The 16473-nt window shown below is 41.1% G+C and overlaps 2 protein-coding genes across 2 annotated transcripts in view; one reads left to right on the top strand and one right to left on the bottom strand.

Annotated features, from left to right (window-relative positions):
- Positions 1-4188: 4188 nt before the first annotated feature.
- On the bottom strand, positions 4189-7728 carry sostdc1a (sclerostin domain containing 1a). Its single transcript, XM_063042299.1, has 2 exons — positions 7435-7728; positions 4189-6111 (listed from the first exon to the last, which is right to left on the bottom strand). Exons 1-2 carry the CDS (start codon positions 7655-7657, stop codon positions 5663-5665), a joined length of 672 nt encoding a protein of 223 aa, XP_062898369.1. The 5' UTR covers positions 7658-7728; the 3' UTR covers positions 4189-5662.
- A 2305-nt stretch (positions 7729-10033) lies between these two features.
- The window catches only part of LOC134343746 (leucine-rich repeat-containing protein 72), a 45922-nt gene continuing 39482 nt past the window's right edge, over positions 10034-16473 (top strand). Inside the window, 4 exon segments of the mRNA XM_063042489.1 lie at positions 10034-10045; positions 11997-12110; positions 12113-12166; positions 12169-12243. Coding sequence (XP_062898559.1) covers positions 10034-10045; positions 11997-12110; positions 12113-12166; positions 12169-12243 — 255 coding nt within the window.

Raw genomic sequence — 16473 nt, 5'->3', positions numbered from 1 at the left:
TCATAATTCATCTTTTCCTTCCTAATGACCTTCTTAGTTTCCTTCTGCAAGTTATTAAAAGCTTCCCAAACTTATATTTCCCCACTAGCTTTGGCTTCCTTGTATGCCCTCTCTTTTGCTTTTAATTTGGCTCTGACTTCACTTGTCAGCCACAGTAGTGTCCTTCTTCCATTCAAAAATTTCTTCTTATTTGGAATATATCTGTTTTGCACTTCCCTCATTTTTTGCAGAAATTCCAGCCATTGCTGCTTTGCTGTCTTTCCTGCTAGTGTCCCTTTCCAGTCATCCTTGGCCATTTCCCCTCTCATGCCATTGTAATTTCCTTTATTCCACTGAAATACCGACACATTGGAATTTGAATTCTGCTTCTCAGATTTCAAAGTGAACTCGATCATATTGTGGTCATTGTTCCCTCAGGTTTCCTTAACCCTAAGCTCTCTTATCAGCTCCAGATCATTGCACAACACCCAATCCAGCACAGCTGAACCCCCCTAATGGGCTCAACAACAAGCTGTTCGAAAAAGCCATCCCTTAGACATTCTACAAATTCTCTCTCTTGAGGTCCAGTACTGGCCTAGTTTTCCCAATCCACTTTCATGTTAAAATCCCCAACGATTATCATTGCATTGCCCTTCTGACATGCCTTTTCTATCTCCTGCTGTAATTTGTAATCCACATCCCGGCTGCTATTTGGAGGCTTGCATAGAACTACCATTAGTGTCCTTTTAACCTTGCCATTTCTTAACTCAGCCCATAAAGACACTACAACTTTTGATCCTATGTCATCCCTTCCTAATGATTTAATATTATTTTTATACACAGGGCCACGCCTCCCCCTCTGCCTACTAAACTATCTTTCCGATACACCGCATATCCTTGGACATTCAGCTCCCAATGGCAGACAAGTTTCGGAAAGGGCCATAACATCATGCTTGCCAATCTGTCCCTGAATTTCAAGATCGTCCATTTTATTTCTTATGCTGCATGCATTCAAATATAACACTTTCAGACCAGTATTTTTTGCTTTCTGTTGTAATCATCCCACTGGCTGTTGTTATGCTTCATCTCTTGCCTGTCCTTCCTATTATCTCTGTTGCATGCTACCTTTGATTTATTTCTTAATTCCCCTTCCTCAGCACTATCATTCCGGAGCTTGGTGGCCTGAGTTTTCATCTTCTGCCCAATAGAAATTGGGAGAAGAGACAATGGCTTGGACCCAAAAGCTGGAGTATCTGAGGCTAGGGTTGAGACATGGTTTGAAACTTGATCGAGAATCTGAGCGCAAAACTGACACTAGACAAAATCACAAATGGGCTTATGATTGAGAACTGAACCTCAGTTCAGGTACTTCTTAAGCCCTCAATACTTGGCACCCAAAACATGATTGCCAATTAGTGGGACTGTCCTGACTCTTTAAAGGGGCCACACTAGCTATCCTGTACTCCATGGAGTTACAGCATCTAAACTTCGGAAGCTGGTGCGGATGGGTACGTGTCAAACAGGTGGATGAGGTATCTTAAAAACGCAAACACGAGAAAATCTGCAGATACTGGAAATTCAAGCAACACACGCAAAATACTGGTGGAACATAGCAGGCCAGGCAGCATTTTGTGTGTGTTGGATGAGGTATTTTATTATGTTGCTTGCTTACCCAAGACAGCAGGAAGTGTAAACAGAGTCAGTGCAGGTGGAGCTGGTTTTCATGATAGACTAGGCTATATTCACAAGTCTCTACAATTTCTTCCCATGCTTGGCAAAGCGGTTGCCATAGCAAATTGTAACGTATCCAGATAGGATGTTGTGTATGGTGCATTTGTTCAAATTGGTGAGAGTCATCAAGAACGTGCCAAACTTCCTTAGCCTCCGGAGGAAGCAGGCTGTGATCAGCTTTCTTCACCACAGCATTTATGGTGATGGACCAGAAAAAAATTGTTGGTCTCCAAATTTGAGGAAGGACGTTCTTGCTATTGAGGGAGTGCAGCAGAGGTTCACGAGGTTAATTCCCAGGATGGCAGGACTGTTATATGTTGAAAGATTGGAGCGACTGAGCTTGTATACACTGGAATTTAGAAGGATGAGAGGGGATCTGATTGAAACATATAAGATTATTAAGGGATTGGACATGCTAGAGGCAAGAAACATGTTCCCGATGTTGGGGGAGTCTAGGACCAGAGGCCACAGTTTAAGAATAATGGGTAGGCCATTTAGAACAGAGTTGAGGAAAAATTTTTTCACCCAGAGAGTTGTGGATCTGTGGAATGCTCTGCCTCAGAAGGCAGTGGAGGCCAATTCTCTGGATGCTTTCAAGAAAGAGTTAGATAGAGCTCTTAAAAATAGTGGAGTCAAGGGATGTGGGGATAAGGCAATAACAGGGTACTGATTGTGGATGATCAGCCATGTTCACAGTGAATGTGATCGAAGGGCCAAATGGCCTACTCCTGCACCTATTGTCTATTGATATTATAGTTATGGGCCTGAAGTTCTCAACCATCTCCTCCTCGGCACCATTAATACAGGCAGGGGAATGTATTCTGCCCATTGTCTGGAAGACAATGGCTAACGCTTTTGCTCTGCTGACATTGAGGAAAATGTTGTTTTGAGAGCATGTGACTAGGGTCTCCATCTCCTTCCTTTACTCTATCTCATCATTATTTGAGATTCGGCCCTCAATGGTGGTATATATTCTGCAAACTTGTAGGGAGAGAATCTGGCCACTTTGCAGGACACCACTGTTGATAATTGTGACACAGGTGCTGTTGCCTGTCCTTATTGATTGTGGTCTCTCGGTCAAGAGGGCAAGATCCAGTTGCAGAGGAGGTGCTGAGTCCTAAGTCTTGGAGTTTGAAGACGAATTTGTTTAGAATTATAGTGTTGAACGTGAAGCTAATTAGACATCTGATGTAGGTGTCTTTGTTATCCAGGTGTTCTAGACATGAGTGTAGTGTCAGGAAGATGTCCAGCTTCATATAAACTAACCAAAACCTTAGCCTCAAATATCGATGGAGTATTTTCATAAGTGGAAATGTAAAAGCAAATTATGTACAAGAACTCTTAGTTCCTCTGCATCTTAGAGCATTATGTGTAACAGTGAGGTGGCAGGGGTTGTAGGAGCCACCAGCCAAACAATGAACGTGGCAGGAAGAATGGTGTGAGTGGAACTCCAGGAGACAGTGAGTCAAGCAGTGAGTTCAATAGTAAGTGAGTTCAATCAGGAGCAGCATGTTTACAATATGTGGACCATTTAGAATGCAAAGAGTGGAGCAGCAAGAAGAGAGTGGGAAAAAAACTGTTAGGGAGCTGCAGGAGGGCAGTAAATACTGCAACAAGAAGGCAGAGAGTGCAACAATGGATGTATAGTTGGTGGAGATGCACATGATGCATTGACAGGGAGTGACTTGAGCAATGTGAGAATCAGTGGGACAGCAGTGGGATAATGAGTGGAGAAAAGAGCAGAGAGTGGAGCAGCAATGGAGGGACAGTAATTGGAGAGGGAGTTGGCAGCAAGAGCGGGCATAAGCAGGCTATGAGCGGAACAGTGGCTGCTTGGAATTAGAGCTGTCATGTGCATAGAATTCAGAGGGTAGCGGTCGAAGAGACCTATTCGAGCTGGAAGTCTATAATTAGTGGTGTTGTGCAGGGATCTGTGCTTGGACCTCTGCTGTTGGTGACATATATAAAAGACCTGAATGAAAATGTAGATGGGTGGATTAGTAAGTTTGTGGATGATACCAAGATTACTGGAGTTGTGGTTAGTGTAGAAGACTAGCAAAGAATACAGCACAGTATAGATCAGTTGCAGATATGGACGGAGGAATGGCGAATGGAGTAGATAAATGTGAGGTGTTGCACCTTGGCAGGGCAAATTCCAATGCAAATGCAGCGACAGTACACTGTTAAGGACAAGGTGTGAGTGGAGCTGTGAAATCTCTGGTATTTCTCTTTTTGAATTTAATGTTAAATATTGGTAACAGATTACCATGTGTCATCCAAGATAATGTGTAGTATAGGAAATATAATTGATCCTCACAAAACCTTGTTCAGCACTGCCATCGTGCCATTGAAATTTGGGATTTCATAAGATGAAATATGAAGTTCAGTCTAGTCTACACCTCTTAGTATCTTAAATGCCATGAGCAACAGCAAGTACACACAACAAATAAATACACGAATAAAAAGTACAGAGAATCTGTGACTTTATTAATGAGTTTTCTACATGTTGTCGGGAATCAATCATTAAAAGACAAAAAACATCTACTTAAATCAGAAAAGTGTGTTCGGTAGAAGGTAAAGATCTTTCCATTTTATTGATTGATTAAGTAAAGATAAGTAGAGTTTACTCTGATAAACCGTACAACCAATACCTGTACAAAATTCAAACTACATACTTGTACATGTATTCTAATTTGCTACTATTGGACTTGGAAAATACAGATACAAGGGAAAATTATAAAACGTATCCTTAATAATTCTTTAGAACCAAAAACAATCATTTATTAAATAATCACATTGAGAAACAATAAATATACAGCAATGCATGTTTAACTGTTGAAGTCTCTGTCCCTTGATTCGATTTAATATGATAATTGACCAGTATCATCCTTGAATACTAAATAAACATTAAAGGTTTAAAGGTTGAAGTATCATTGGAGTTTGACATGCTTTGTGTAAAATGAACCTTATTTCCTAAACATAGATCAGAAATGGGTATAAGTTTCTGCTGGGAATTTGAAGAGTTGAATTATCATCATTGACCTGACTTGATTACTTTCATCCCTTGTGCAACCTCCTGTTTCTGCACTAAAGATGAATGTTGTATACATGAAAGATTTGAGAGTGTTTAATATATGTGCTGGGTGGTGGGGTTGGGATGTGTCTCTACCAAAGGAGGTGTAAGGCACACCTTCCCTCTGCTAGGCTGCAGGTCACCCTTGGGCAAGGTGTAACACCTGCAGAGCCCCCCAGCCCCCGATAAGGATCATGTGAACAGGTGGAGCAGGTGGAGCAGGTGGTGCAGCTGGTGTGACCACTAACGCCAGGCAGACAATCTGTGAAGAGTATTGATAATGGCTGGGGTCACCCGTCTTGTAAGGACACTGCCCAGAAGGTGGCAATGGCAAATCTCTTCTGTAGAAGACCATGATCACCCACATCATATGACACAGCACGTAATAATGATGATGATGAATATGTGAGGAGCACTGGGCTAGTTAGAAATCCATCCAACAGTATTTATCTGAATAGCTTAAATTGCTTTAATTAATTTGATGATCAAATTTAAACAATTGTAATTCCTAGTATGGTTTATTCAATCATTGGGAGTAATAATCTGTGAATTTGAGTCATACAACTTAATTTTTCTTCACTGTCTTATTATGTTTTTGTTTTCTTAATTATTATCCAAAGTGCTGCTATTATAATTTTAAGCGGAAGGTACAGAATAAGGAATGGTATTGAAAACATTAATTAATGTGTCCAGGTTCCTGAGCATACATGTTTCATTCAGGAGTCTGGGTGGATAATACTTACCTGCTGGACTATAAACTAATCCTTGTTTTAATCAATTAATCATACCTAGGAAATATGGAATAAACTTGTTTGATGGTATGCTGAACAACATAGGGAGTTCATTCTTATATAGTATGGTTCACATGGTGCAAAAACATCACTGTTTGTCTTCCAATTCATGCCAATTTCTCTTACGTTTGATCTCCTCTTGGTGAATCTTACGAGATTTTTTTTTGCCTCTGGATCTTCTCTTGCTTGCTGGAAATGCGGCCTCGAAGTTGATAATGCTTGATGCATTGTGCTGTCGTGTGTATCTCTTGCACTTGCAAGAAGTAACTATAGTGATTTTGTAGGTTCGTGTCCCTCCATTCTGGCACTGGAGCTGAATTCTCTCGGTGCGAGTCTTGTCAGTCACACAGCGCCACTCTTGTGTGTTCCTTCTACTCCAGTATTTTCTGCCATAACCTCCAATCCAGTTAGGAAGCACTGGCATAGGTAAGCACTCTCCTGCACACACTAACTCCTTCACTGGATTGATACTTGTGCACAGACCATCAGAAATGTATTTGGTTGATCTGAGCTCACGACAACCAACTTGAGATTGATCTACATTTGAAAGAAACAAATTATTTTTTTCATACAATTGATTTTTAAAACTCAAATAAGATGCTCATAATCACCCCACCCCATCAGCCTTTTAAAATTCTGCTTTACTTGAAAATTCTCACTCTTTTTAAAATTTTTTGGTATTAGATTATACTGTTTCAAAGCTTAAACATCTTCTCTATCCATGAAATCAAGCCAAGAGCATTTTTAAAATTTGCCATGAATCAAATCCATAAAAATGTCTGTTCTACTCAACATGTGTGTCTTTTTAGAACTACAAAAACATATTTTTCAGATAATACTTCCAGTAACTAAGTCTAGCTTGTAACCAAATACCTATGGAATGTTTAACTGATTTTCAAAATGGGGCAATGTCAAACATTAGTTGATTTTGTTTGCTGCTTTCCAAACTTCTTTCAATTTGTTAGTCATCACAGCAACAAAAGAAACATATTCAGCGCTAAATTTTTATGTTCCAATTTGCATTTTCTTAAAAATTTGTGTTTAGGTGACAAATTGAATAAATACACATCCATGAAAAACTAACCAATTAAATTTAGAAAGCTATGTTGATTAATCAAGAACCTTGCTCCCTTTGCTTTGCTGTATATTGACACACAAATCTAAATTGGATTGCCACTTTTAATCTGGAATAAATTCACTGAAATTCTGCCAATGGAGGGCAGTGCCATATATGTCTTATCGGTCTCTTTGAAGGCAATGCAAAGATAGGTTGATTACAAATATAGCTAACATGATAGTGCATGTAATTCTAGTAACTGTAATTGAAAACTTGCTGAACACTCAAATGCTAAATGAAACCTTCAAGCATTGGTCAGAATGTGCTCCTGCTTCTCACAAGCCTGATCAGAAGCTGTGTGAGGCACCTCAATGAAAATAACCCAGTGAAAATAATGTATTTTAGATCAATAGACAGCTCAATACTTCATAACGATTACAAAATAATTATCAGTGCAATTTTCTTGAGACTGTCCATTCAGGAAATTTGATAACATTTCTTATACATGGTCATGCTACTTATTTCATAGTTTCCATTTAAATTATTCTCATCCTTTTACATTGTTTTGACATATAATATAATGTATTATCTGTATTTTAATAATAGCACATTGTCTATGAAAATGCCACCTTTATACATTTACTAATGATATAATTAATGCAATAATGAATTTTGTATTTAAATCTAAATGTTAATTTAGCAGAAAGTAAAGTTCTACAATACATATGTCTAATGCCATATTATTTATTAGGGGAAAAGCTCCCAAAGCAAAGATAATATTTCTCAAAACACACAAACTGTACCTTTATGATCCATGTCTGAAGGGTTAGGTAGCCTTCCTCCATTCCTTGCCTGATTTAATGTTAAATTACTTGGACGTTCATGCTGTAGCACCTTGAGATTGTAGAATATTTCTGTAGCATCATTTTTAGTTTGTTCTGCACCCATGTCAAAGGCAAAGCAGCATTTTAAAAAAATGCATGCTATCACAAAGAAAGTGCAATCAAAAGGCTGTGTAATAATCATGGCTCAAGAACGCTCAGGATGAAGATCTGGTTGTAACTTTGTAGGTTTTAACGTGGAGTTTCTGTGCCTTGCTTTTTATAAAGCTCCTTGGCATTCATTCAAGTGGAAACAGTGAAGCTTGAGAAAGGAAACATACAGACATATCCTGATAACCAATAGCAAGCCAGATCACACACGTAGAAGTGTGGTATATGCAAATCATGTCAGTTTCAAATTTCACACATCTCAGGTTTCACATTGTGAAATATTTCTTTTGTAACACCCCTTAAAGAGACAGAATCCTTGTGATGTATGACATTTGTGAAGTTCCAAATATATGCACAAACGCACATAACATGTTTTACAGATCCTAGTACATGGGGTATTAATATTCAATGAAGCACATTTTAATCAGGAATTTTTCTTATAATTGTAACCTGTTTTATATGCGTAAACCTGTTACATCAATCCAAAATAATTCTTAGAATTATGTTATTTGCAATAATTACTTCCCTTTTTATCTTATTTGTGTATTTGCATTATCACACAATGAGATTTTTGATTTAACAAAATAATAAGACTTCTGAACTGTCCATGAACACTACATCTCTATCCCTTTTCATCACTATTTAATTATTCTTATTTGTAACTTATAGTAGTTTGTACTGCTGCCAAAAACAACAAATTTCACGACTTATGTCACTGACAATAAAGCTGATTTTGATTCAATGCAATGTCAAAAGCTTAACAATACTGCATATTGAATCCTAACTCAATCTAGTATGCATACTTCATCCCCCTCCCCTGGTATCACCTATCACCTGCCAACTTGTACTCTTTCCCCTCATGCCAGCTTCTTATTCTGGCTTCTTTCCCCTTCCTTTCCAGTACAGATGAACAGTCTCGGTCCGAACATCAACTGTGTATTTCTCACCACAGAGGCTGTCTAACCTAGTAAATTCCTCCAACTTACTGTATGTGTTGCACGGTTAATTGTTATTAGAGATTGTTAATTAATTGCTAATGGTTGATAAGGACCTTTAAAATTTGCATTGTCCCATCCCTACATTTTTTATATGAGCAACACACACAAAAAGTGCTGGTGAACTCAGCAGGCCAGGCAGCATCTCTAGGAAGAGGTACAGTCAACGTTTCAGGCCGAGACCCTTCGTCAGGGCTAACTGAAGGAAGAGATAGTAAGAGATTTGAAAGTGGGAGGCTGAGGGGGAGATCCGAAATGATAGGAGAAGACAGGAGGGCAGGGGTGGATCTCAGATCTGGAAAGTTGATTGGCAAAAAGGATACCAGGCTGGAGAAGGGAGAGGATCATGGGACGGAAAGCCTGGGGAGAAAGAGAAGAGGGGAGGGGAGCCCGGAGGGTGTAGAACAGGCAAGGAGTTGTAGTGAGAGGGACAGAGGGAGAAAAAAAGAGAAAAAAAGGGGGGAAATACATAAAAAATATATTACTAAGGGATGGGGTTTGAAGGGGAGGAGGGAAATTAGCGGAAGTTAGAGAAATCAATATTCATGCCATCAGGTTGGAGGCTACCCGGATGGAATATAAGGTGTTTTTCCTCCAACCTGAGTGTGGCTTCATCTTGACAGTAGATGAGGCCATGGATAGACACATCAGAATGGGAATGGGACGTGGAATTAATATACGTGGCCACTGGGAGATCTTGTTTTCTCTGGTGAACAGAGCGTAGGTGTTCAGCAAAACGGTCTCCCAGTCTGGGTCGGGTCTCCCCAATATATAGAAGGCTGCACCGGGAGCACCGGACACAATAAGACTCACAGGTGAAGTGTCTCCTCACCTGGAGGGACTGTCTGGGGCCCTGAATGGTGGTGAGGGAGGAAGTGTAAGGGCATGTGTAGCATTTGTTCCACTTACAAGGATAAGTGCCAGGAGGGAGATCAGTGGGAAGGGATTGGGGGGATGAATGGACAAAGGAGTCACGTAGGGAGCGATCCCTGTGGAAAGCGGGGGGGGGAGGGAAAGATGTACTTGGTGGTAGGATCCCGTTGGAGGTGGTGGAAGTTACGGAGAATTATATGTTAGACCCGGAGGCTGGTGGGGTGGTAGGTTAGGACAAGGGGAACCCTATTCCTAGTGGGGTGGCGGGAGGATGGAGTGAGAGCAGATGTGCGTGAAATGAGAGAGATGTGTTTGAGAGTAGAGTTGATGGTGGAGGAAGGGGATTCTCTTTCTTTAAAAAAGGAAGACATCTCCTTCGTCCTGGAATGAAAAGCCTCATCCTGAGAGCAGATGTGGCGGAGATGGAGGAATTGTGAGAAGGGGGTGGCACTTCTGCAAGAGAAAAGGTGGGAAGAGTCCAGGTAGCTGTGAGAGTCCGTAGGCTTATCATAGACAATTTTTTATATGAGATGCGATTCGACATGGATCCCCAGGTCTCTTAGAATGAAGTACTATATAGTTATTTATTGAGATACAGCATGGAATAGGCCCTTCTGGCCTTTCATTCACATCACGTAACAATCCCCCAATTCAATCTGGGCCTAATCACAGGCCAATTTACAATGACCATTTAGTCTATCAACTGGCACATCTGTGGGAGGAAACCCATGTGGTCACAGGGAGAACTTACAAATTCCTTACAGGCAGGTGGGAATTGAACCTACGTCACTCGTACAGTAAAGCGGTGTGCTAATCACTGCACTACCGTGCTGCCCCAACTTAAATAAATTGTGCTTTAATGAATTAATGGAATCAATACTCTCTGGAAGTAATGTCATTTGGTTTATTTAGGCTATTTTGCATTGTTTTATTAAAGGTCAGGTTTTGAATATAATTTACATGTCACAAAAGAGCTGCTCCTTGATTCCAGGAAGAAAGTGACGCCCATGTTCCTGTTCACATCAACAGTGTTGTGGTTGAGAGGGTTGAGAGTTTAGAGGGCTATGGGTAACCCTAGGTAATTTCTGTGGCAAGGACATTTTCCGCACAACTTTGTGGGCTGAAGGGCCTGTATTGTGCTGTAGGTTTTCTATGTTTCTAAGTTTGAAGAGTGAACATCATGTCGTGGTCCGACCATGTTTACAGCACAGCTTTTCCTCAGGAGGCCAAAGAAATCTGTCAAGTCCACTTTGAGCCTCGCCAATTTTTATTGTTGCACCACAGAAAGAAACCTATCTGGAGGCAGCATGGCTTGGTATGATAACTGCTCTATCCGTGAGTGCAAGAGACTCAGAATCGTGTTTATCACTGCCATACATGGTGAAATTTGTTGTTTTGCAGCAGTGCAAAAAATATACTATACTGTAACTTACAATAAGGAATAAGTAATGAAAAAAAGAGCAAAAATATTGAGGTAGTGTTCATCGGTTCCTTGTCTGTTCAGAAATCTGATGGCAAAGTTGAATCCTAAAACGTTGGGTGCGTGTCTTCAGGCTCCTGTACTTACTCGCTGTAGAGAGTTGTGGACAGAATCCCCCACATCACGGAAAACAGCCTCCCCCCACCACCATGGCCCTCTGCTTTGAGAAAGTAGTCGGTATAATCAAAGCCCCACCCATCGCAGGCATTCTCTCTCCTCTCTTCCTATCAGGCAGTAAATACAAAAGGCTGTGAAAACGTAGAGGCTCAAGGACTGCCTCTATCCTGATGTTTTAAGGATATTGAATGGTTCCATAGTACGTTAACACGGATTTTTGACCTCACAATCGACTTTATTGTGACCTTGCACACATACTGTCCACCTGCACTGAACTTCCTCTATTACAACGCTCTATTCGGCACTTTGTTCTTATTTTACCTTGTACTACCTTAAAAAACTGTTGGAATTAATTGATCTGTATTGATGGTATGCGATCACATGCCTCAGTACATTTGACAATAATAAACAAATTTACCAATTTACTTTCAATTTTTAAAAAGCCGCTAAAAGACCTCGAAGTGGAGTGCTTCTCAGTCCACAGAAACTACTGTGATCTGCTGAGCGATTTGTAACATTTTATTTGCTTGTAACATTTAGGGCAAACAGCAATGCAGAACAACGGAATTCTGTCGCGAATTATACAAATGTACAAATAAATTGTGCAGCTGTTAATAGTCTGACAATCTTACGGCTAATAGTAAACCATATAAAATTAATACTCCATCAGGAAGGTGTTGTTATTTAAATGGAAATGTCCTGCTGCAAAAAGCTGATCTTCACGGCATTTTGCTCTGGATATGTACGTTATTGACAGTAAACCTGGTCTTGAAAGCTGCTGAAAATCTAAAACAAAAGTATAAAATGGTGGAAATACTCAGTAACTCAGACCTCCTACAGTGTGACCTGCAAAATATTTCCATAATTTCCCATTTTTTGCTGTAATTTAATTACGAACGCGGTTGCAGCTACCAAGATTTAGGGTCCAAAATTTCGCGCCGAGTGAACTTACATTGTGCATTTTGGACACCTTTGGAAATGCTCAGAGTACAGTATTGTGGACAAATAGCATTGCACAAGGTGCAGTACAACCGGCCGAATGCCACCGACAACACGCAGGATCAACACTATGTACCGGCACCCCGAACCCGAGCCCGGAGTGCGACGTCACGTCGCCGAGCAACCGTTTCCAAACACAAGATGGCGGCGGCAGAGGTGAGCAGCAGTGGTGGGAGGATGAGGGCTGATAGGTCTGTCTCGTCTGGTTTATAGTCTTCTCCTCCGGGAGCGGCTGGCATGGATGAGTCCGAGATAGAAGCGCATCAGATAGAGCAGCTGGGAAATGTAAAAACAGTTAATTAAATAAATAGCAAAGATGCGAGTGAAAATGAAAACTGCCGCTGTTGGAAATCATAAAGTGGGGGGGGGGGGGGGGAGTAAAATACTGGAAGTAGTAATCAAGATAAGTCTGGATGCATTGTGTCTCTGCGCGGAATTACACAGATGCATTAATCGCACAAATAGATATTAATATATACAATATGATTGCCATTATTGAGACGTGGCTGAACAAGTGACCAAGCTTTGGGACTGAGCACTCAAGGATCTTCAGTACAGTATTCACAAGAGGCTGGAAACAGGCGAGGGGGCATAGTGGCATTGTCAGTAAAAGAAGAATTACAATCTTGGTAGAACAAAGTACCTGTAACACCATGGGGTCTGAACGTTTGGTGGAGGTCACGTACATACTCCAAACATTAGAGTGGATGCAATTAAACCGGACTCAAATGTGACAAGAACACAGCAATAATTATGTGTGATGTTAATCTACATAATTCATTAATCTGTCTTGCACACCATCTATACAGATCACTTAATTATAATGGTGCATTGTAATACAAGGTAAAACAATAACTGAGTGCAAAATAAAATATAATAGTACAGAAAGAATGTAGTCCAGGTAGACAGTAAAGTGCAGGAACACAAGATAGATTGTGAGGTCAAGGATCCATCTTATCACACTAGGGAATCATTTAATTTTCTTAAAGCAGTCGAGTAATAGCTGTCCTTTAGTCTGTGTCTTTTTGTATCTTCTGCCCAATGGAAAGGACAGAAGAGAGAATGTCCTGGTTGGTAGAATCTTTGATTATACAGTGGCATGCAAAAGTTTGGGCACTCCTGGTCAAAATTTCTGTTACTGTGAATAGCTAAGTGAGTAAAAGATGAACTGATTTCCAAAAGGCATAAAGTTAAAGATGACACATTCCTTTAATATTTTAAGCAAGATTACATTTTTATTTCCATCTTTTACAGTTTCAAAATAACAAAAAAGGAAAAGGGCCCAAAGCAAAAGTTTGGGCACCCTGCATGGCAATACTTAATAACACACCCCTTGGCAAGTATCACAGCTTGTAAATGCTTTTCGTAGCCAGTTAATCATCTTTCAATTCTTGTTTGGGGGATTATCGCCCATTCTTCCTTGCAAAAGGCTTCTAGTTCTGTGAGATTCTTGGGCTGTCTTGCATGCACTGCTCTGTTGAGGTCTATCCATAGATTCTTTTTGAGGCACTGCTTCTTGAAGATGTCTTGGATACTACAGAGGCTAGTGCTCATGATGGAGCTGACTAATTTTATAACTCTCTGCAACTTACTTCTATCCTGTGCTGCAGCCGTGCCTCCCCCCCCCACCCCGCCCGAATACTAGACGGTGATGCAGCCAATCAGAATGTTCTCCAGGGTGCATCTGTAGAAATTTGCTTGTGATTAAGTAACATATCAACTCTCCTCAAACTGCTAATGAAATATAGCCACTATCTTGCCTTCTTTAAAGCTGCATCGATATGTCGGGACCAGGTTAGGTCCTTAGAGATATTAACACCCAGGAACTTGAACTTGCTCACTCTCTCCACTTCTGAACATGCTATGAGGCCTGGTGTGTGTTCCCTTACCTTATCCTTTTTGAAGTCCACAATGGTTTTACTGACACTGAGTGCAGGTTGTTATGCGATGCCACTCAACTAGTGGTGTGGCAGCACCACTCATTCCAGCATGTCAGTCCATGGCCTCTTCTACTGCTGTGATGAGGCCATGCTCAGGTTCCATCTGGGTAGCCTCCAATCTGATAGCATGAACATCGTTTTCTCAAACTTCTGGTATTTGACCCCCACCTTCACCATTCCAATTCCCATTTCCCTCTTTTGTCCTCTCTCCTTATCTGCCCAGCACTTCCCTCTGGAGCTCCTCTCCCCTCCCTTTCTTCTATGGTCTTCTGTCCCCTCCTGTCAGATTCCCACTTCTCCAGCCCTTTACCTCTTTCACCGATCAACTTCCCGGCTCTTTACTTCATCCCTCCTCTTCTGCTGGTTTCGCGTATCACCTGCCACCTTGTAATTCTTCCTCCCCTCCCCCCACCTTCCTGCTCTCACTTCTGATCGTTTTTCCAGTCCTGATGAAGTGTCTCGGCCCGAAACGTTGACTGTTTGCTCTTTTCCATAGCTGCTACCTGGCCTGCTGAGTTCTTTCAGCATTTTGTGTGTGTTGTTTGGATTTCCAGCATCTGTAGATTTTTGTTGTCTTTGTGCCACTCAGCTAGCTGGTATGTCTCACTCCTGTATGCCCTCTCATCACCATCTGAGATTATGCCAACAATGGTAATTTAACAATATGTAATTTAAAACTGGAGACTGCTTTTCAAATTGTACCCAAGTACAATTGCATAAAAAGAGTTCAGGTGGAAGAAGGTAAGAGGTCACTGTTATTATCTTAATCTCCTGCAAATTATATTTATCTTGCAGTCCTTTTGTTTTGTAATTGTTATTAATAATTCAGAAGACAGTGAGCAAAGCATAAACGTGGCTTTGCAAGACAGATGGACTCTGTTTTTGCATATATACCTTAAACATATTAGGGTGTACAAAGCACTTCACAGCCAGAAACATAAATTGACATATTGCAACAAAGGAAGTATGAGTGATAGAGAACAAAAGCAGGCCTTTGGCCTACCCTATCCATACCAACCATGAAGTAACCATTTATACTAATCCCATTTACAACCACCTGATCCATATCCTCTTGTGCTTTGGCAATTCAGGTGCTGGTCCAGATACTTCTTAAGGGTTGTGAGAATCTTTGCATCCACCACCACCATCAACAGGGGATTGCAAATTTTTTCCCATCTTCTGACTAAAGTTTACTACTCAGAAGAACACCCACCACTTGAAGCTTCTAGTTTACACGGAGAAACATACACTCAGGGTCCTCCGAGAGGCAGAGAGAATGATGGACCCAATCGGACGGATATAGTTAATTACAGGGAATGACTACGACCAAGAGCTGGGATAAGAGGCTTTGAGTGTCCAATGTGTTGGTGTGGGAGAGTGTTTTCCAGCATTAAAGGTTTATGAGTCCGCCAAGCAAAGTTGAAGTGCTATTCCATCCCAGTAGATGAAGATGGAATTACTTCACCAAGCACAGTTTTCAACCACTGATTTACAAGCCACAGCGATTTGCTCTGGAGAGAGTCATCATACTCCAGGTTAGATGAGAGATAACCCAAGTCAGGTTTCAGACCACAGTACCCAGGTAGATCCTTCACATGATGGCGGTGGTGAGGAGGTAGAAAAGAAGAGGAAGGTCAAGTGGCCAGCAATGGCAGATGAGAAGGTTTGGCGTGTGTTTGATGAGGATATCAGTATGATGTTGGAGCACACTTTCATGGGAACATCAAAGAGGAAGTTGGAAGTGATGGGTGATATGATTTATGATGTTGGAAAGTACCGGTTTGGTTTGGTTGAATTGAAGAAAGCAAAGCCTACGCAGACACCAAGCAGGTGCCAGAAGGAGATTAGTAGGTTGGGGAGAGAGTTTAGATCGTTGAGACAGAGGTGGAAGGTAGCAAGTGAGGGTGACAAACCAGGGCTTGCTGATCTCCAAGAGCATTTTGGATTAAAGTTGGCATCACTCCGTCGTGCAGAGTCACAACGTAAAAAGAGAAAGAAGGGAGAGAAGGCAAGAAAGTTGTTCTTTGAGAACCTTCACCAGTTCACAAAGAAATTGTTTGAACAAAGTAAGAGCGGGCAGCTTAACATCTCTCAACAAGAACTTGAGGATCACCTGGCAAGCGCTTACTCTAACGAACAGCGGGAGGCTCCTTTGCTTGACATTTCAGGGCTTGTGAAGCCTACCAAGCCAGGAGTGAAGTTCAATCTGTCAGAATCCAAACTGGCAGAAGTCGAACAGTTCATCAGACAGGCAAGGTCAGGTTCAGTGCCAAGACCTAATGGAGTGCTGTATAAGGTGTTCAAGGAGTGTGAAGAGCTGAGGAAATACTTGTGCAGATTGTTAAAGGTGGTGTGGAGACAAGGTGTTGTTCCTTTGTCATGGAGTGAGGCTGAAGGAGTATACATCCCGAAGGAAGAGAATTCTACTACATTGAATTAGTTCCAA

Source organism: Mobula hypostoma, chromosome 3 (genome assembly GCF_963921235.1).
Source record: "Mobula hypostoma chromosome 3, sMobHyp1.1, whole genome shotgun sequence".
Taxonomy (NCBI): domain Eukaryota; kingdom Metazoa; phylum Chordata; class Chondrichthyes; order Myliobatiformes; family Myliobatidae; genus Mobula; species Mobula hypostoma.
The sequence above is the reverse complement of the archived record's forward strand: the minus strand, read 5'-3'. Positions and strand labels throughout refer to the sequence as shown.